The sequence below is a fragment of the Erigeron canadensis genome, chromosome 9 (assembly GCF_010389155.1).
Source record: "Erigeron canadensis isolate Cc75 chromosome 9, C_canadensis_v1, whole genome shotgun sequence".
NCBI classification, from domain to species: domain Eukaryota; kingdom Viridiplantae; phylum Streptophyta; class Magnoliopsida; order Asterales; family Asteraceae; genus Erigeron; species Erigeron canadensis.
The window spans coordinates 23,158,836-23,180,905 of NC_057769.1; the positions used below are offsets into that span (position 1 = coordinate 23,158,836).

At 32.6% G+C, this 22,070-nt stretch overlaps 2 protein-coding genes and 1 long non-coding RNA gene across 4 annotated transcripts; 1 reads left to right on the forward strand and 2 right to left on the reverse strand.

Annotated features, from left to right (window-relative positions):
- Positions 1-7,895: 7,895 nt before the first annotated feature.
- Positions 7,896-13,867, reverse strand: LOC122581540 (ATP synthase subunit O, mitochondrial). 2 transcript variants are annotated; one of them, XM_043753770.1, is made up of 6 exons: positions 13,642-13,867; positions 11,961-12,008; positions 11,608-11,851; positions 9,477-9,589; positions 8,740-8,823; positions 7,896-8,374 (listed from the first exon to the last, which is right to left on the reverse strand). In XM_043753770.1, exons 1-6 carry the CDS (start codon positions 13,741-13,743, stop codon positions 8,249-8,251), a joined length of 717 nt encoding a protein of 238 aa, XP_043609705.1. In that variant the 5' UTR covers positions 13,744-13,867; the 3' UTR covers positions 7,896-8,248. The 2 variants fall into 2 exon arrangements, with proteins under 2 accessions (XP_043609705.1, XP_043609704.1); XM_043753769.1 differs by having other exon boundaries at positions 11,961-12,011.
- Positions 13,868-15,470: 1,603 nt separating this feature from the next.
- Positions 15,471-16,334, forward strand: LOC122582520. The gene is made up of 2 exons (XR_006321193.1): positions 15,471-15,805; positions 16,119-16,334. It is a non-coding gene; the product is annotated as an uncharacterized LOC122582520 (long non-coding RNA).
- A 2,068-nt stretch (positions 16,335-18,402) lies between these two features.
- Positions 18,403-20,215, reverse strand: LOC122583991. The gene is made up of 4 exons (XM_043756362.1): positions 20,013-20,215; positions 19,655-19,716; positions 19,085-19,140; positions 18,403-18,997 (listed from the first exon to the last, which is right to left on the reverse strand). Exons 1-4 carry the CDS (start codon positions 20,179-20,181, stop codon positions 18,481-18,483), a joined length of 804 nt encoding a protein of 267 aa, XP_043612297.1. The 5' UTR covers positions 20,182-20,215; the 3' UTR covers positions 18,403-18,480.
- Between the last annotated feature and the right edge of the window lie 1,855 nt (positions 20,216-22,070).

Genomic DNA, 22,070 nt, shown 5'->3' on the forward strand with positions numbered 1-22,070 from the left:
CTTGTTACAAACGGGACAAATCCACTTAAAAGGCCAGGGTGCAATGTCGTCCCCTTATAGAAATGCCTTCAAACGGTCGAGAATGAACTCATGTTAATTCTGGAGAACTTTTAGCTACACCATTTCGATTTATTTAATTTCTAACCAATTCTTCTTGTTTAAGAAAAAAAAAGCATATATATCATCGATCCAAAAATGCATCTATTTAGAATATGGACTCCATATAGAATTAATTATTTATGATTTATGATGATCATTAACTAACAACTTATAAAACTATTTTAACCACAATATGAAACATGGATATACTTATAAATGACATTGTTATATTAAGAAGTTAATTAATAAGACTAGTAAAGTAGTAATTACTTGGTAGGGACTATATATTCCATGGAGCCCTTACCTTTTTATCGATCTCTCCCTAGTAAGTACGAGACTCAATAAAACTTGACACATGTGCTATTAGGCCCCAAAAACTATAGGAGTCCCCCACCCCTATATCCAATGATCTTTGGTCACAAGGACCAAGTGACCAATATTCATGAAGTGGACCATTATGGCTTTCACCCCCTGCCAAAGATATTTCAAGATGCAAAATTAAGCAAAAGAAGCTAGAGTTACATATACATCGATCGATGCATCAAAAAGTTTGTTTTAATCTTTCTTGCTTAGATATTCACATAATATTTAGTTGTATTAATTATATAACGACGGCAATACAAAAAAAAAAAGAATACCGACTGTAATACACTGTCGAAACTCGAAAATGTTATTTCTTTTATTGATGGTAATCATGCGCTAGCTATCTTACCTTGTAACCCTGTATCATAGATTATTGCTCATTATAACCCGATGGAAAATCCAAAACCTGACATCTTTGGGGCGGGTTTGGGTCCGGGTATCAGTCTAGGTTCGGGTATGGGGATGATTTTAATTGTTTTGCGGGTTCGGGTCCGGAGACAGTTTTATATGAAAACCCGTATACCCGAAACTCATGCCAAACCCGTATACCCGACCCGCAATAATAATAATAATAATAATAATAATAATAATAATAATAATAATAATAATAATAATAATAATAATAATAATAATAATAATAATAAGAAGAAGAAGAAGGCTTGAATAGTATATAGTTGATTTCATTATCAAGATTATTGCTCCTTTTTATACTGTAGTGCTTTTGGTTACGGGTTCAAAATCTTTGAAAGGCATATTGGGAAGTCTTTACCATTGAGGTGGAGCATGGGCGTTTTTCTAGCATTTAGCTAGTTTCCTCCAAAACGGTAGTGGGACTTCCACCGTCAGTCATGCCCTGCTGGAGACGTGGTCGATCTCTACCGAACGATGAAGAGGCATGCCGCTGAGTCCAATCACCATTGCTGTTAAAAAAAAATTATATATTCTAATACAGTAAAATTAGCCGCAAAATGACTCTACAAATAAATAGACAAAGATACTAATGTTTTAGAGTTAAGATGGTATTTTAAGAGAGGCTATCAAGTTATTGGACTGCATTTTTATAAATGGTCGTTGTTTACGTGAATATTAAGTTCAAGTTTTAGTACTTCTTTTTTAGTTTTATCATTTACAAAATAATAATAACGTATCTCCATTTACCCGTAGTGAAACCCATTACCCGATGGTTAGTAAGTAATCAAGGGATCTGTCGGGTCTGAGCCTAGGCCCAGGTATAAGACAGAAACTTTTAATCAGGTCCGGATCAGAGATTAGCAAAATCCGGACCGTAACTGGCTCTTTGAATTGTACATTAATTTATCTCTATGAGTTTGCGGTTCATTGATGTTACTCTTTGAGTCATTTTGCAAAAAATCACCCAGCGTAGGGAACACCTAAAAAGCTTTTTGAGAGGACATTGTGTCAAAATGGATTTTGTGGTATGGATTTATGTTCCAGTTTATATCATTAATTCATTACTAAAAAACTGACCTATTACCACGACCAAATCCGTGAGAAATTCGTAAGAAATGGTTGTTTTCCATGAATTTTTCACGGATTGTGGCAACCATAAAAAGGGGCGTGAGAAATATTTTATCACGGATTTCTCTAGATCACCTAAATATTTCCTATGGATTTCACACGAGTATAAAATCGTGGAAAATATTCCCACGGATTTTTCCAACGAAACATTTTTCTATTTTTCCCAAAGATTTTATCTTTCCATTGATTTCCTACGAATTTTATTTCTCATATATTTCCTGCGAACGTTGTTTCCCATATATTTCTCATGGATTAATTTCAATTTTTTTCCCTGGACTTTCAACGAACTTCCCCCTAGATTTCCTACGGATTTATTTGAATTATTTCTCACGAATTTTCAATGAATTAGTTTTCCTACAAGTGTTTCACGAATTGTTTTTCCACGAATATAATTCATTTTTTCCCACAGATTTCTCACGAATGTTATTTTTTACTTGAAAATATATATATTTTTTTCTATTCCATTTACAACTTGTATTTATTAAATACACTGATTCAACTATAATAGTAATTAATCAATATTGAAATTACTAAATAGCAAAATAATCCAGGTTTCTAAAAATCAAAGTTAATCCGTCATATTCATACACTATATTTGAAAGTTACAAGCTTTAAAAAACATATAAACTAATTTGTCTTACGTAAGTCTTGAGATTTAGGTCGTGGTGTCATATTGTGTAAGAACTTCATTATAGCGGCGATGGTCGCTAGCTTTCATTTCTTTGTTTCCGCCTCATTTTAATTTTGCTTTCAAATCTTCTAGCAGAGATACGTACTCCTTTTGTGAAGGTTCATAAGATGTATAGTTAGGGATCAATTTTCATGAGTCTAACCAAATTGTATCGATTGGCATATAGGAAACTATTTAGTGGTTCTTTGTATTGTGTTTATATATTCAACTGAAGATTTGGTGAGTAACTAAATAGGAAAGATCGCAACAAACTCATTGATGGGTCAATCAAAGCTTAGTTTCGTTTACTTCATTTGCATGTTGGGATTAGCATGTGAAAGCCACTGCGGTCCATTTCATGAATAATGAACTCTAGGTCCATGTGACCAAAGATTATTGCGCGGTTAGCAATGAGGATACAATTTTTAGAAGAGTTATCCATCCTATCTATATATCTATATTATCTTAGAAAGCATTTTCTCTTTTTAAAAAATCTCAATTCATGATTTGAAGTATCTAAAATACCTTTCTTCTTTATTTACTAATTTAAACATCCTTAGCTAATATACCTATAATACCCTTAAATCTCAGCCACTAATTTTCTTCTCTCTTCTCAAATCTCAACCACTTATTTTTTTCTCTCCTCCATATATCATTTTATTCATCTACTTCTTTCAAAATCTTTTATCTGAAAAACCGAATATCGATAAATTATAAAAATTGTATGGGTGTTCTTAAAATTTTATGCTCTTTCATTAGAGATGTCAATCGATATACTTTCGGCAAATTTTTAAATGCGAGTGCGGAGCCCGTAAGGATAAAGCATTTGGCTATCACACTCTATAACTTCACCTCCTATGACCTATCACCCCTACCATCTCACTGCCGCAATGCGTGGGCATTTTCATCGTATTATAAAGAAAAAAGCTCATGTCTAAATTTTAAGTTTCAACATTTACTTTTTCAAAATGCCCCATATTAATTCTATATTTACCTAAAATAACTGTATTATCTTTTCTCTCTCCTCAAATCTCAACCAATCATTTTTTTCTCTCTCATTCATAAATCATTTATTCTTCCGATTCATTCAAAACCTTTTATCTCAAAAACCGTAGATCGATAAATCATAAAAATTATATGGGTGTTCTTAAAATTTCATGCTCTTTCATTAGAGATGTCATTCGGTATACTTTTGAAGAATTTTTAAATCCAATAGCGAAGCCCTTACGACTAAGGCATTTGGCTGTCACACTCTATGAAATATCACTTCCTATGACCTATCACACATTATAACCTATCACCTCATCATGTCATCGCTGCAACCTCAATATATATATATATATATATATATATATATACATATATATATATTCAAAACATATAGGAAGTTTTTGTTTGAAAATTAGTTGGTGGAAAGTGTGGCTTTTAGTGTAGTATTTAGGTCCTTTTGTTCTGCTATATTATGGAAGACTCCAACGAACTACACAGTATCCAAATTCAGCTCAGACGAATGAGATAATTTTTTCCTAAAGAGTAAATATTACAACTATATATATATACACCAAATAATCTTAAACTATCCCATCATCAAATATTGAACCTTAGTATTTTATACCAAAAGGCAAGGCCTCTACCACTCCACCCAAATGACGGTGGCAAACTAATGAGATATTGATGATTAAAAACGAGTTATGAGTTAATTGATGAGGGTGGCAAACTAATGAGATATTGATGATTAAAAACGAGTTATGAGTTAATTAATGAGGGTCACACGTTGATAAAAATTTTTTTTTCAAACATTCAGTCAAGATATAATGTAAAAAAACCTAATTTTGTCAACTCAAGACCTAATTTGGATAAAACTTAATTAGTGTCTTTTACCGGTGGGCACTTAATATACGGCAAATAAAAGTAAAATATTGTAGTTCAAAATTGACTTATGGTTGTTATTTTCATTTACAACAATGCTACGAATAAATAATTCCTAAAAGGAAAACCAATAAATATTGGAACCTTATGATTTGTTAATATTTTATATCTTGTAGTGCAATACAAGATTCTAGCATGTAGATGATAAGGATGCTGAACTCAAATTTTATAACTTTAAGTGTCAAATAAGCCCATTAAGATTAGTTACGCATATATGGGATCTTGCATGATGATTCAAAATTTTGTAGATAGATTTCTAGTTATATAATATAGGATAAACAACAAGGAGACAAAGTAAGAAGAAAAACTGTCAAGTTACTCAATGATTTTTCTCATAATTTTATTTTTTTTTTATCAAATATAAAAAAACAGCTGGTATGAAAATGTCTCCATGCTTATGAAGCCATGCGAAGCAACATGGTACTTTGTCATCAAGACAAGAAAACCACAAGATTAAAAATATGAAATGTCTGCAGTAGAATATTAGATGCCCATTCTGGCCATCTGATATATATATCCTATGTTATCTTCTCTCTTTAAATGCCTGCTAAGTGAAACAAACTACGTACCGTTCGTCGAGAGATTCAAAAGAGATCGAAAGTATGTACTCTTAGATACGATCCATGTTATTTCGTATTCGAAGGATCATGTCGAATTTAATACATTGTGAAATGAATAAATGATTATATGCTTTGAAATGAGGTGATTATCTGTAACAGAGATCAAAGGACACTCTTGAGCATTTGTGATAATAGGATGTCTAAAAAACATTTATTTATTTCCATTTAATTTGTATATAAGTATGAATATTATTCACTATAAGCAGCATAGTTGGATCAGTGGTAAACATCCTTGCCTCTGGAAACAGAGGTCATGGGTTCGATCCTCATCGCATGCAAAGGTTGGAGGGCTTTTTCTACCATTTAGGTAGAAACTGGAAGCAGCCTCTCTACTTAGGTAGAGGTAAGGTCTACCTACATCTTAACCTCCCCATACACCGTCGAGATATTGGAGCTCAAAACCCGCGGAAGGCGGCACTGAGCAGTTACTTACTTATGAATATTATTCACTACTTAAAATAACATGAATACAATTGTTTGTGTCTTTTTAACGGGTCTCTGACTCAGGGGTGTATTGGACTAATTACCCATTGTCCTGATTTCGAACCTCATAGTGAAAGAACCCAAAAGCGCCCCATCTGCACAATCGGGTAGCATCCGGTTTGTTTAAAGACGCATCAATCTACATTGCTCATCGACCTAGTGTCTTCAATTTACGCAGTTGGTTTGGGGTCTAATCTAGCCTATATATCAACTGTGAGGTTTTGATTTGACTAAATAATAAGTAAAAAACAAAAACGCTGATAAGAATCGACCAAATATATATATAGAGAAGATGCTTTTTCTGATCTTTGTTTGGTGATTTCCATACATATATACTTGATCGATGCAAATGCAATATCATTAAAAAGGGATAGACTATATGTTGTTGAGTCCAATCAAGTAAATTTTTCTAACGACAGTTTAACCGAATTCTTGGTAATTCACAAACAGTACTTGAGCTATATTTGAAACTTCCTCCAAAAGACCAAAAGGTCATTTTGCAATTGTCTACTTCTAAATTCCACTAATCAAAAACCATTTAAAGTAGTAAATGATTGTACTTTTCTTAAACTATGGGTATTTTTATCTGAGGCAATAATTTTACGATGGAGGTAGTAGTTTAAGGATTTTATATTCACCGTTGGAAATTACACTTTACTTTACGGATAATCAGTATTTGAATTCAAAATGAAAAAGTCAAAAATTAAACCAAATCAAAGTCGAATCTTTAAACTGATTACTTTTTTTTTTTTTTATGTTCTGCTTTGAAACCAAATTGATTTCGTAATTTGGTTTTGGTTAATGATTTGGCTTACGAATTGTCGAATTCCAAACTAAACCAAATCAGATACTAAAATCGGTACTGTAAATATAATGTATACCTATTAATTTAATAGTATGAATTGCATGATACCTGAAGTTGATTCAAAATGACTTGTTTCATACCTACAATTAGTAAAAATTACCCCCGTCGGGTCTAGGTCCACGATTCACACCAACTTTAATTAGCTGGGATCACTTTTTACTTGGCATGCCTAGATGAATTATAAACTCTAGTCTTCGTTAATAACATTGACTTATTACTAAATTTTCACTAATTTTTGGCTTTTATACCCATACAACCTGCAAATTAACTAAGCTTAAGATATTGATTAGTCCCTTTTTAATCATTGTGCACGTTATTACGTTAAGCCTCTTTTTATTGGTCTCTTGTCCTTCGAAATTTCAGCCCATCTATTTTCCTTTTTCGGAAGTTCAAAAGATGACTCTATGGGGTTCGTACAGCAAATATTTGCTTCTGGCTTACTTAATGAGAGATTAGGCCACACATTTAAAAAAATTAAAAATAAAAAACCACCCAGCACTATATGCCTCACATCCACGTCTTTGTTACTAGAACTGTTCCGGCTTCAAGGGGATTATTAACAAAAATTATATCACATGGTTACAGCATGGTAAGTTTGATCTAAATTTTTGACTGATACTAAAGTTTCGCTTAAACTTGATCGACTGTCACAAAATCCTTTCGTGGGCAATACTCTATTAAAGTAGGCATATACATAATAATACTATCACGATTGATAGAAGGCTACCTAAACTGTACAATTATATAGGAGAGAATTACCATGCGAAATGTGGATCATATCATGTTTAAAGTCCACTCACGCTAGTCTAAGAAAACATACGGCTCTATTAAGTATAAACCTCCTATAAGAAAATTTAGTGCTTAATTTAAATCTCGGCACTAAAAGCAACTTGAACAGAGCAAAATGGGGATAAATGTCCCCAAAATACTGCCCTTTTGCATTTCAGGAACACACATCGTGTATTTTTTCTTAGCAAAACATCTTTGGTGCCTTCTCAGGGTATGTCGTACTTTAACTCACATATTTTAATACAATGTGGCAGCAACAAATATATTCCTGTCTTTTCTAAATTCACTTAGCAGTTCCAGTAGTGTGCATTGGGCATTTGGCCGTAATGGTTGTGGTGTAAGAGATGAAAATGACTAAATGAGTAACTGTAAACATAATAGAAAATGATAATACAGCAGAAAGGTTAACACTGTACACAGCCTGATGATCAGATACTGTTAACATTTTTATAGTGCCTATTTACATGGAAGTCCATGCTTTTGGGATACAAAAATTCACAGAAAAATGACAACGGCTTCTAAAAATATCATTCTCAACTTATAATAAAACGCTCTCTGGATTATATAAGCTTATTGTACTCAAATAAATGGACAAAAAATCAGTGTCAAACTCAGTGACAACTTCATGGCGAACAAGATTAAGGCCCCATAAACTCTGGATTCTAGCAACATGCCAACATTATGACCCCAGGAAATATTCAAACATGTTCACCAAAAACATGAGATCTCAATGATTTTTTATTTGCAAATTACAAAAAGCCATAATCAAATGAAAGCGGGTGAGCATCGACCCAAATCGAGAAAAGAAAGTTAAATAAAGGCTCCATTCTAAAGAAATATGGTAATCTCGGGAAGCTTATACGTAAGAGTAGAGAACACAATAGACCTTGTTTAGGCATCGAAGTTGATGGGATCTCTCAAGAACCTCTCCATCTGCTTTGCCCTAGTCTTTATAGACATGTCAAATACCTTTTGCCCGAATTCCACCACAATTCCACCAAGAATACTAGGATCAATCTGATGTAAAATGTAGCAACTGTAAGAATTTGATACAATAATAGTGCGTTCATATTTTTGGACGCTTACATCTAGCATTGCACAAATTCATAAGTGACATATTCAGTTTATAAACCTTTAAAACTGTTCACCCTAAGTCCTGAGATGATTAGTTCTTGTGGTATCAACTTCATTATAAAATGCAAAATTGACACAAGTTTGTCTCCAAAATTGAATATCGTAAGGTTTTCTGTGATTGATAATAGATTTTCCAATAAAAAATCCCCATTATACAGTTAAAACTCAAAACATGGACTTGTTTAATGGAGAAAGTGCCGAAAAATTAAGAAATGAAAAAAATAACAGCAATATAAGAGAAGTGCTACCTTCTGTTCAAGCTTAACTTTCTTCCCTTTAAGAATCTCCTGTAAAGTGGCTTTCAGTTCTTTCTCCTCTTCAGCAGGAAGTGGCTGAAAAAAAAAAATTAATGCACATATTCAGTTCATCAAATTTTAAAAGGTTTGGAACATCTTTCGGATATTTTGAAGATTGAAATTGTAAATAACTAGTAATGAACTGTCTGTGCTGCAGGCCAAAAAAACACAACTATGCCAAAACCACGGCAACTATACCATATAGGATTTCATCATAAAGGTTTCATTTTAGTTGAATCGTTATTGGTGATGAATATATTGCTTTATGAAATATAAATTAGCTAAACTAGAACGCATAATAGACCTTTCTATTGGAACTGCCATAATGAATAAAATTATTAAGTGCATCTGATTTATACATGAATATGAATAGAAAGTAGGAAGCATGATTGAAGGTAAAAAGAATTATCATTTTGTTCACATAAATAAGAAAGTAAATTTGAAAGTGTGATAAACTTAATTAGATAGTGTAACCTAATTTTATCCAAGCTACATGTGAATATATAAATTTATTGCTAGTTACAACTTTAAAAGGCAGGCCAAAACCGTTGAAGACGAATTTCTTTGGAGACTAAGATGTTCAAATGCACAAAACTTGAAGCGGGTGGGGAGACACGCAATAAACAGTAAATGTTCCCCAGTTTTGTATGTTAGAGCAATATGAGTAATAATTATTTTCGGCAACTTACAATAACAGTAGTGACAACAGCTTTGACCTCTCCCCTGTGTGCCATGGTGAGATCTGAAAATCTCTTTGCAATAGTGTCAACATGTCGGAGCCTCCCATTATCAGCTAAAACAACTGATGCGAATCACAACATAAACTAGTCAAGAGGCATTTCATGAAAGGTCGTTTCTTTCAAATCACAACAAAAACTAGTCAAACAAATCAGATAAATTCATAATGCAGTAACTGAACATAGATCAAGAAATATTATACTCCTCTGATAAATTTTAACAATAAAGCTCACTTCCCTAAGAATCTTGCAGCTAAGTACTGCTTTAGTGACTAGTGAGTATAAGATTGTTTAGTACAGGGCTGTTTAGTGGACAATAAAACACTGAATAGCGGATACACATTTGGACCTCATATTATGATAATGTGACACAGTTCTAGATTCAACCTAACTAAAGTCGGTCCATGAGGTTGGATATATTTTCAGCAAAGACATGAAGCAAATCAGATTGAAAGACCCTAATCTATTGACTTTGGTAAAGAAGATCCATAAAAATAATCAGCTAAACAAAACCATGTCCAGAGCTCCAGGCTAATTAAGCTATTTGGGAACTAGGGCCTATAGCAAGTTATACAAAGAGAAGATAATGAAGCCAAATGGATAGCCTACAAAACATGCATTCTTCCCAAATTTTGCCACAGATTCCTGATAATCATATACCCATTCTTTTATCGTCACGGATTCAGGTAAATAACGAATTTTCATAAAACCATATTCAACCCATCTGAAAAGTTATATCGGATGGTGAAAGAACAAACATGCACTCTTTATCCAAATATCAAGTATAACATAAACATGAAACTATTTCACTACTTGCAAATTCCTATATTATTCCAAATTTAAAATGGCATTCTTATTTAAAATGAAAAGTTCTAGAAAAGCAAAAGGGAAACACGTGCAAAATTAATCTTTTAACTGTGGTGGCAAAATGAACAGTTTAGATCACATGTCAAAAATTGGACTATGACGCAGAACTAGGGATGGTTTTCGATATCATACCGAACTGATTGGTACCGAAACCCATCAAATATGAGAACCGAATACCGTACTGAAGTTATGATACCGGTACCAATTCGGTATCAGTTTGGTACCAGTTTTTCGGTAAAAAAACCGAATGATACCGAAATATATAAAAAAAAAAAACGCATAAACTTTCTATGAAAGGAATTAATTGATGCTGAGGCGGATATGATCAGACTCCTAACTACATAGAAACTATTAATATGAATATTTTTAGGTTTTATATAACACTGCAACATTAACTTCAAATCATAATTTGATATAACAATGACTAATTCATAATTAACATCTACTTCAATAATAATAATTAATAGAGTGTAAGCTATAGCTTTTGCTAAATAACAGATCACTAAGTTAAATATATAATACTTAAGGAGTACTGAACAAATGAATGGTACAATAAAAGCAATCCACGAGACAAGCAATTTCTTAATTGGTGTACAATTATACTGGTTGCAGATTACATAATATTACATGCGCTATAACTTCTCATCCATTAATATAACTAAGGTCGGTCCCATTTCGGTTTTACCGGTATCAAAACCGAAAATGACCAAAACCAAAAACCGATACCGATACCGAATCCCTATCGGTACCCATTTTCAGTGCCGGTTCGGTTTCAGTATTTCGGTAATCTTGCTCATCCCTACGCAGAACAGTTGATTTCTAATACAGGTAAAAGAGAACCGGAAAGCATTACATTTCCCGGGAAAGATTTTTTCCCCTACGGAGTTATACAAATAACTAATGTGCCAATAATGATTACTCAAATATTAAATTATTTGCACACTAATCGGGTTTTGTTTAATAGAGTGATTTGTAGAGGTTGCCACCATTCAAATACAGTTCAAATCAATTTCGACCCCTTTAATCAATTCCATCTTTAACAATGTTTATAAAGTTTGCCCATTTAATCCTTCAGCTCACTTTATAGGTGAACAGGTCAAATTTGCCACCTCATTATTGGCCATAACGAACATGAGCATTGTTGATAACTTAAACTTCTACAAATATTCAAAATCAAATCTAAATTCAGATATGATTCACAGAATAAGGATTATACCTAAAAAGTTCTTAGTAACTTCAGAAAATTTAGCTTGATCACAGATCTCGGTCACAGCCTTGACTCTAGTATCTGCTGGCACTGCCAAATCCTTCATGAACTGAGAAAATGTAGGGGATTTCTGAGTGGCCGCAACAAGATCAAAAAGCTCTGTTTCAACCTTCTCCAACGCTTTGACTTTTGCTGCTGCAATGAACAATGCAGAGGCATAGTTTCCAGATCCCCCGAACATAGCAACAGGAACCTGATTTAAAGATACCGAATGACATAAGTAAAATAACAAAAGGTAGACTTCATTTTTAGTCAGCTAATAATGTAAAGCTTTTATAGCTTCGTTAACCTTAATGTGTTACCTTTATCTTTGGTTCCTTTGGTGCAGAAGCAGAGGCAAAGTTCCTTGACTGCTGCAAAGAAAACAACCTCTAAATTGGTAAATAGCCAACAGATAATGCAACACATACATCAGATGTAGCAGTGACATAATGTAAGCTATGATGCAAAAACCTGGCAGGTTAGTATTGTGGCTAAACTGATCCGATTAGACTGAATGACCCCGTATAGGCTAACCAGATCAAACTGTTTCCAAACGCCCCAACCCCTTCGGATTACAATTGACAGGGTAGATATTATAAATCAAATATTCCAGATCACGTTTATTCCAAACTCCTGTGTGTTTAATTTATTCTATAAACGTAACTGCTAACTTACTTTGATTGATAATTATCTTGACAATGATTTTCAGACAGACTAAACACAGAGAAGAAGTTATTTTGATTCTGATACTATATTATAAGTTAAACCGATTATACACAAGGGTTGCTTTTCATCTCACAGTTAAGCTAGTTGCCACATTTTCTCTTATACTAGTTTCCTTTACCCTGTCGTAATGAAGTTAATGATACAATCACACTAGCTATATATCATGAATAATAAACTGAACGACACGCCTAACCTGTTTAATACATGTGTTCATGTTATCAGGAACTTAAAATTCAAGTTTTTATACAGAACTAGTTATGTGGTCATATCCAGGTATAAAGATATATTTTGTATCTTAGGGAGAACAAAAAGCAGTAAATTAAAGCTTCGACCTCATTAATATTCTTTCAATATAAGTAAATAAATGAAACATCAGGAAAGCTACATGAGTTACCATAAACTCGTCCCTCATCAAATATATAAATACATATTATGACCCCACAACAGAGAAAACACATCATTCTCTACAATGTATAACTAGATAGGGCTACTCAGGGACATACGAGTTTCCATAAGACAATAGTCAAATAAAGTCTAAGCATATAAACATTATAAAATGCTCGACATTGCATAAACTATTAATCTTTACTAATGAAATAAAACTAGGATGCATCTTAATAAAGTAAAATTGAAATTATATTTTAACAACACAAATCTAGCTAAAATAAGTTCGCAAAAATCATTGAGTAAAAGATAACATATTCGAGTTCGTAATAACTATAAATTCAACTAAGAGTTTTAAATTCTATCCATTATCATGAAATATTAGAAAAATAATTGGATCAAGCGGAAAACCCATTGCCTCTGGATACAGAAGTCAAGGTTCGATCCTCACCCCCTGCAGGCCGGAGGTCCTTCTCGGAGAAAATCCTTTCTACGTTTGGTTAGGGGTCAGTTAAGGGTAACGCTATCTACATCTCACCTCCCCGTACATTGTCGAGGACGGTTGGGCACGGTTGTTAATTAAATTTGAATATGCACAATGGCTGTTTTCAATCTCATTAGTTAAGCTAGTTTCTGAAATTTTTCTCTTTTACTAGTTTCCTATACACTGTTGTAGCTGAGTTAATAATACAATGACACTAGCTATAAATGATGAGTCTAATCCGCTTATTCGAGTTCATAAATACGACAAATTCGACTAATAGTTTTAAATCCTATCAAAATTCTTGAAGCATGAATTATGAAATATTAGATAAGGATTATATCTAAACAGTCATCTATCAAAAACTGATGAATCAAATTATTTAAAAATTAGAAAATAAGAAAGGGAACCTGTGGATCGGTAAAAAGAGGGCAGATTACGGAACGTTCAGAGGAGATTAGAGATTTAGTTAATTGAGGAACAGATGATCTGAATCGCCCAGCCATCGCCATTTCTTCTTCTTTTTTTTGTTCTTTTTTGAAATAAATAAATCGAAACCCTAAATGGTGGCTGATTGACGAATGAAATGAGAATGAAATGAAATGTTTGTGTTTTTGGCTGTGGCTTTCAGTAACGTACCACCACCCTGTTTGATACTGTAATAGAAATTTACTCCGTTTTGCAGAACAGTCCCTAATGATTTAACAATTTGCTCTTTTTTGCTATCGTGTGCACCATGTACTCGAGCTCGACTCATTCAAAAATGTGCGGGCAACAGTTCGGGTGGCTTTGGAACAGGAACACTTATTAGTTGTATGAAGTGTTCGTCCATTGAACTTGGGTATATAGTTGAAGAAAAATGATAAATGTGACTAACTTAATATATTTACAAATATGATTAAAATCTGATATTGGAATACGAGTATAACAAATCATCGGTTAAAAATAAAAGAAAGATCAATTAGAATCTGTGTGACGGCATTAGAATTTTAGACATGTTTTAAGCATATTAATCAAATTAGTTACATACATAATTTTAGACATGTCTAATATATGTACCTTCTTAAAGATTTTAAACATTTAATACTAAATTAGTAATGTATCATTTAGACATGTACCCAAGTTTATTTATTTGAACTCAAGATTAATTATTAGTATAACTATTATACGAGTAATTAGTTGATTCGGTTACGGGCTCAAATATGGTCCTCAAAGCACACAACAAATAACCACCACTTATAAATCACACGAGTCGATGATGACCAACTGTGACCCACGAATCATTAAACTTGAAATTGAAAGCATAACCCGTCAAACTCACGGTTTGAAATGAAATCCTTAATAAGGTCCCCAAATGTCTTTTTGATCTCAATGTTGCAATGTGTATATTCTTAAGAAATGACCATGTAATGTAAGTAGTAACTATTACTCCGTATTATTAGATATGAATGAGCATGGTATCCACGCGTTGCAGCGGATATCATGGACGGTGGTGGCCGATGTGTCGGTGATGATGGACGACGGTGGTGGTTATTGACGGAAATAAAAAGGGTGTGTGTTGTTTAGGTATATAGAAAGAGAAAATATTTTGTGTGTGTAATTTGACAAAGAGAAAGAGAGAATGAGGATATTTGTGTTTTGTTTTAAGGGAAAGAGTAAGTTGGTAATTTTTAATATTTCCAAAATTCTAAACTTTTAACATCACCCCTATAATTTTTACAAGGGAGTATAGATTTAAAAATAAAAATAGATTTAGGTCTCTAATATAATTATGATTGATTTATGTTATTTTATGCCGAGAACATAATGTCGATTGTTTTTGTACATAATAATTTAAACTAAAATACATACAAAATACAACTTATACACCAAATGTTCTTTTTGAAAGATATAAAAAGTACCAACTTTTTTCTTAAAAAATATACTATTACGTTTTAAAAAGAATATTTGATACATTAGTTGTATCTTATATATGCCATTAGAATAGGTTCAAAATAGCCGGTCTCAATAAATTGCTAAGCCAACTAGCTATTATAAAAAAATAGTACTTTACGATTAAAAATAATTAAAAAATTAATAATAAAACAAAAACTATCCTAACGTGTGAGCAAAACAATGGGCTAAGAAATGGCTTGCGTTGCATACTCCAAAGTCTCCAAAACTATAATCAAGCCACGACTTTGTCGACTTATAAAAAAAAGACTAGTTTCACCAATCTCTCATTTCTTCAAGCCCTTATTTGCAAATATCATCCACACCTATCCAAAATCCCATATGGCCATATATAAATACACATACAAATACATCACCTCTGTCCAAAAAAAGAAGAGACCAAACCCCTGTTCCAAATATCCTAAAACCAAAACAAACAAGAAAACCCTCAATTTCTTAAACAAAAATCTTTGAAAAAAAATATTCAAAAATGCTTCATCTGTTTTTCGCAGTTGGTTTCTCAGCCGTACCGTTGACTTTGTTTGTGCCACCAATAAGAAACTTCAATTTATTTGTAGCATCAATGGAAGATCTATGGCGTGAATCAAGTGTGTACACCAATAGGATGTATCCACGTGTACGGTATGCTTGTTCACGGCTTTTGGATTGTATGCTTTGCAACAACTCTACTAATTAATGTTCTATTTACAACCCCCCCTTTTTTTGTTATTGTTGTTAATATTATCTAAAGTTTTAGAGTTTTGATTTCGGAGTAACTTTTTGTCTAATCATAAATCATAATGATTTAGGTTTTGATATGATTGGAGTTTTTGTTTTTAATGCTAATTTGCGGTTGTTTGTTATATTACATGTATTTTCCTTTTAACTTTTTTTTTTTTTTCAAAATTACCTACAAAATGAGCTAAACCTCACTGGCTTCTTTTGTCTTATATAGGTGAAATTGTATAAATCATTATGTCGTGTGCGTTGTACTGACGTTTTAAAATGTCACACGGATCAACTATGTTGTTACACATAATAAATTTATACAATTATTATATGTGTACATATTGTTTTCTTTTCTACTTAGCCTTAACAATATCATTTGTATTAGAAGGATTTAAATGTAATGTATTTGATAACTATTATATTCATTGTCTTTTTGGATGTACTAAAATAAGTTATCATATAACAAGTTTTACCATAATGTTTATGATTGATGTGGATTTATGATGATATGTGTCGTTCCTTTTTGTAAAATATTATTATGAATAAACAACCACCAACTATATTAACATTAAATATTATTTTTGAAATAATGATGTATGGTTACGATTAGATATGTGGCCAACTACTCACTTTCTTACTTTTGATTAATGATGATGATACACTTGGACTAATATAATGTTCGTCAAAATTTTATAGAACGTTCTACTTTGGATTATGGTTAGGCTAATTTTTTTTTAATCTTATTTTCCAATTTCCCAAGGTTAATTTTGGTATAATGATCTAGTACCAAGAAACGGAGTTTTTAGTATGATGGTTACGGTTAAACGTTATTTTGTGTGTTGGGTCAGTGTGTTGTTGATGTAACACGAACCAATGAAAATTTCATCATAATTGTTAAAAATGGTCTTAGAGAGTAATTCACAAAATCGTTCCTTTTTGAGTAAAACTTAAATGCAACAAGTAAAGTTGAAGCTTACCCAAGGGATAATGTTCATTTAGCTGCAAAAGGAATAAAGAAACTTGAAAAGTCTATTTTTGACATGAATTGTGGGGCTCATTGGGTCACAAGAGCCGAGCTAATTCTGCAACAGGTGGTGCAGCCTTCATAAAATCTTAAATTTGATTTGTAGTATTCTATTGCCATTTTTGACAGAACTAAAAGTAAATAGGTTTGTTTTCAGATTCACTGCTATTGTTACATATGACTTAAATATTTTCTCTTGCTATTCTTAAGAAAAAAATTATTGACTAGCCCCTTCACGTTCACGATCAACCTTAATTTCTGTGTATTACGGAGTATTTTCTAGAAAGTATGAAATTTCAATCATCTTAAACTAGCTAAATTTTGGTTGTATAAATGGAAATGGAGACAGTTTTTCTTGTTCAGGTCCTTCAGGATGCCGGATAGACGCATAGTGAACCAATTCCTGACTAATGTGTAGCAGTGTAACCGCTTCTTCATTACTCGTGACTGATTACAACCATTTTTCAGCTACAGCTCACAATCACACTTCAAGCTTCTATGCATCTTAAAAGGGAGGTGATCTGTACACCACCAATTTTTGGCGATACACCATCAAATATGCATTATTGTGTTGTACAATACAACACTGTAAAGCACAGTTAGTGGTGTATTGCCAAAAATTAGTGATGTACAGATCGGTTCCCATCTTAAAAAGTCATTTGTTCAATAGTTAATAAACTTTATCTTTTCATTTTGATTAAAGATTGTAATTTAGAAGGTTAAAGGTTTAATTATGGCGGGGTTGATTATAATCTCCTTTATAGAAAACTTATTAAACGATTGCTTCTATGGAAAAGGGAAATTTTCTGGAACGTGGTAGATCATGATAAGTATTGATTTTCAGTTTAACTAAACTTGCTTTATCAAATAATCAGTCAAATAAAGTAGTCAATCTTATCTAGATGGTTAAAGAAGATTGTGCACCTTTTTCTCGAATTATCAAGTAAACGAACTACTACTTTTCCTACTAATAGTTTATTTTTCAGCTTCACTTTGTTTAGACTTGTTATATAATCTTGGATTTTGAAATAAATAAAGGATAAGAAAGAATAATAGGAGTTGAAGCTAGAATTACTGATACTTATTTGCTGAAACTAGAGCTTATAAGTGATAGTTGTAAACTAATGCTGTAAGTTAAAACTCAAATTTTAATGAAGGTGTATGTATAGTACTTAAAGTTGTAGCTTAATTGTATTTGTATGTGTGTTAAAATATGTGGTGTTGGCATAAGTATGTCACAACTTGAGGACACAACTGAAGGAAGCTTGTGTCACATAACCTTGCCTTAAGTATAGTCAAGATCAAACTATTACAAACCAAAGAAATTTCCATTAGCGCAAATGCACCATAATCTGCAGACTGCAACTTAATTTGTTGTCGTCAACAAAAAGTTGCAATAAGTTTATCAGAGTAAAAAAAGAAGACACCAAAGACTCTTTAAATATCTTTAAAATCCAAAAAATCAATTGAATAAAGAATACTTATTATACCTCTTATCTCTAACATTTAAGCAAGAAAATGTGTAGGCTCTCAAAACTTATATGGAACATAATAACATATATACTTATTTAGTATTGCCAATCTCCCATATTCTTGGATGTGTTGTCGATCTGTTTTTTATGTCCAAGTTTTTCTTTGCCATTGCTTCTGGTTTTTTATCCATAACTTCATTTTTCGCTTTTCTTGCTTCTAACAAAGGCTTCTTTTGAATTTCAATCTCTTGCAACACTCCCATTTCCAGTTTCATTTGTGCAGTCGTTTTCTCGTGATGTTCATAAATTTTCTCCTTTTTTCTTGTTGCCAGTTTTTTCAATTCACTGCAAAAATCTGTTATCTGATTCAATATATTTTTTCCTGCAAACAAATTCCGTGCTGAAAATGTACTTTTCAGCCTTCTTGGAGTTTCTTCTTTTAATGTAGAACTGTCATCTGTCTTTTTCCTGTGTATGCTCGATTTGAGATAATCTGTTTGAGTTAAGAAATTCGGGTTTTGATTCTCACTATCCTGAACATTTTCAGTAATTCTTGTGACTTTTCTTAACGGGTTTCTTGTTTTCTTTGCTTTTGTTTTGCTAAATGGGCTATACCAAAACAGAGTAGAAATCAGATACTAGACTTGTTAAACCGAATAAGGAGTTAAAGCATAAAAGTCAGGTTTATGTTTTTACCTCCGATTTCGGTCATCTAGTGAAGGGATCTGGGAGACATTATCCGATATTTGATCCTTCACAAAGCAAAACAGACACATAAAACGTCATAAACGCTAAAAATAACAAAAAGCACAGTAAGGAGGTATTTCGTCTTAGATTCGAAGTTGGTTATACCCATATTTTTTCACAAGAAAATCGGACTTATTATGGCAATCATATGCACATTGTGCTTTAGTTTACAACTCAATGATCTGTTTTTTCTCAACATATATGCTAGTTTCTTGCAGAATAAAGAACACTTTTACATTCAATGTTACATTGCTGATTGTTACATTGCTGATTGCTACACCTAGTCACCAACAAAATTAGTCTAATTTCACTAGCTAGCCATAAAATGGCAGACATGTATGAAATTGCCTTATATTGCATAAGTCTTATTATTTTATTGTATTTTTATACGAAAGGCGGATAAGTAGACACATTCAAACATTTTTAGAAGCCAGTATACAATGAGATTGAAAGTCACACAAAAATAAAACTGCATCTAAGTATGTAGTAAAATAAATAAAAGTGGAAAGCAAATCATACCTTAAAGTGATTTGGCACTATTTTGACGAAGATATCATCAGCTGTTTTAGGATGATTACAATCTGTAATTAAAAATGTAGTTAATTTGGCACTGCCTCGAACTTCTATCTATTTTCCACTTTAAAGACGGTCAAATGTTATTTTTCCATTCTAGACCATCATACTTTCCAAGCGCCTAATGTTTGTCATTAAAGCTTGAGAATAGGTCCCTACCGGACCATTCTCTGTGTTATCAAAATGACCCGCGACACATTTTTAAGTTTATTGACTCGGAATGACAAGGAAAAAAAAATTAGTTTGACGGTCCGGAAGAGACATATTTAGTATGTAACGATAATAAGACAAGCAGATATATTACCAGGTCGGCAAAACCAAGCATCATCATCGTCGACATCATCATCATGAAGGCGACGAAGAGAATTTGCAGCATTGGAAAAATCTAGCCACTGGGGAGCATTGATGTGTTCATATATTTCATCTTTCTCGAACTTAGAATCATTCCAATCAATAGTAACTATTTCTTCCATTTCAATACAAATCTTCTTCTTTGCTGCTATTGTTTCCAACACATTAGAGCTCAAAAAAAAAAAGACAAGAAACGTTTGAGAGGGAGTAGTGGGCCTATATAGTACTACACTACTACTAGTAGAACATTATTTTTCTAACCGTTATATGCACATTCTCATTTCCTTTTTCTTTATTGATATAGTCAAAGGTCGTAATTCTATTCAATTAGTGTCCTTGTTTGGTTGTTTGATTAGGTTTTTATTTTTATTTTTTTATGTTTTATTTTATAGGTTAATGTTTTTATTACGCTTTTGTTATGATTTTTTATACATTATTTCCTTCTATAATTAATTCGCTAAACGTTAACGTTATAATTAAAAAATGCGCAAATAAATGTTTTATATTATGTTGCTATACAACGATACCTAAAGAAAATTAACATAATACTAATTGTTTATATTTGGTTTACCAATGGGGTGAAATCATAGTAGTATCGTCACTACGTGAACACATGGGTCCACTAATAAAGGTTGCAGATCACATGTTCGAAACTTGTCAAAAGAAAATAAATAAACTAAATCTTGTGATCCATGTGCAAGAATGATGACTTACCAGACATGATATCTATTTTGTGTACCCTTTAGATACCAAAGCAGTACATGACACTAGAGGGTACCAACCCCATTAACCTTTTTATTTTATATTTTCATTTGGTTGTGTTACAAACAATAAGTTATAGAAACAAAAACCTATGACATTTTCTTTGTTTTGTTCATACACATATCTTCTTGGGTTGTTAGTTTTCTTACAGGGTAGCCCTGGCCCAAATCTAGCACCAGTTTTTCACAAAGGCCCGATGAGCTATCAGCTAAGAGACTGGCTTCTCGGTTGTTAGTAACGACTCATACAGAGCAGCTTACCTTGCTATGGTGAGTTATAAAATCAATTGAGCGAAGCTACCTAGTTAGCTGATCTAGTTAGCGCATGGACCGGTGCGGTTATAGCCGGCTTTAACAAGTTCGGGGTTATAATGCGTCTGTCTGAAAATTTACAAGATTTGTACTAGTCCCACACCCATCGTAATAGAATTTAATTTATTGTTTGATTTAGTGTGTTTCCGGTAGCCGATTTGAACCATTCCCTGGCCAGAATGTCTTTTTCCTCATATATTCATGCTAAAATGCAAAGAAAAAGAAACAACATTCCTTTCACTGCAAAGACCCTTGCATTGGATTCATCCTGTCCCTCGTGCCAGCATGATATATAGTTTAACACATACTATTACGCATCCATCGAGGATGGGAATGCCAATGATACTTCAGCAAGCTTTTAGGCCATTTTATCCATTTGGCACAATCGTTTTTGCTATTATAAATATTTAAACTGTTAGCGTAAAACAATATATAAATACAAAACATTTTGAAAAGAATAAAATGATATATTTTAGATTAAACTATCCACCTAATATGAACGTGAGACTAGCCCACTTGTAGAGACTTAAGCCTCTCGACATAGGATATTTGGTGTTTAGAAGAAAAGAAAATATCCACCCGATAATTCTCAAAAGAACGTGTTATCACCTCCAATATGCTGGCTACTCAAAATATTAATATGCACACTAGCACCTTTGACTACCTCGAAGTTGAAACTAAAATAAATAAAACTACAACATCCTATAATGAATAAGAATATTGACCCTCTGCCTACTTCCATAACATATTCCCATGAATAAGAATGAGTATACGCACCCAATGCTTACAGGGTGGATTAATTCTGAAAAGTAGTAAAAGTTTAAACCATCTATTTTGGACCGTCTAACACACATTTAAAACGGTTGAAGTGTTTGAACATTAAAAGATACAAATGAAAAAATAAATATATTTCATTTAGTGGTATATTAAATCCCTGG

Bases quoted from the DNA above. Each gene is read 5' to 3' on its own strand.
- LOC122581540 (XM_043753769.1), bottom strand. From the start codon at position 13,743: ATGGCGATGGCTGGGCGATTCAGATCATCTGTTCCTCAATTAACTAAA. The intron at 9,590-11,607 runs GTATAATCCTTA...GATTCGCATCAG, and splicing joins AGTTACTAAGAACTTTTTAG to TTGTTTTAGCTGATAATGGG. The intron at 8,824-9,476 runs GTAAGTTGCCGA...TTTTTTTTTCAG, and splicing joins CTGTTGTCACTACTGTTATT to CCACTTCCTGCTGAAGAGGA.
- LOC122583991 (XM_043756362.1), bottom strand. From the start codon at position 20,181: ATGGAAGAAATAGTTACTATTGATTGGAATGATTCTAAGTTCGAGAAA. The intron at 19,717-20,012 runs GTAATATATCTG...TTTTAATTACAG, and splicing joins TGCTTGGTTTTGCCGACCTG to ATTGTAATCATCCTAAAACA. The intron at 19,141-19,654 runs GTATGATTTGCT...TGCTTTGTGAAG, and splicing joins TAGTGCCAAATCACTTTAAG to GATCAAATATCGGATAATGT.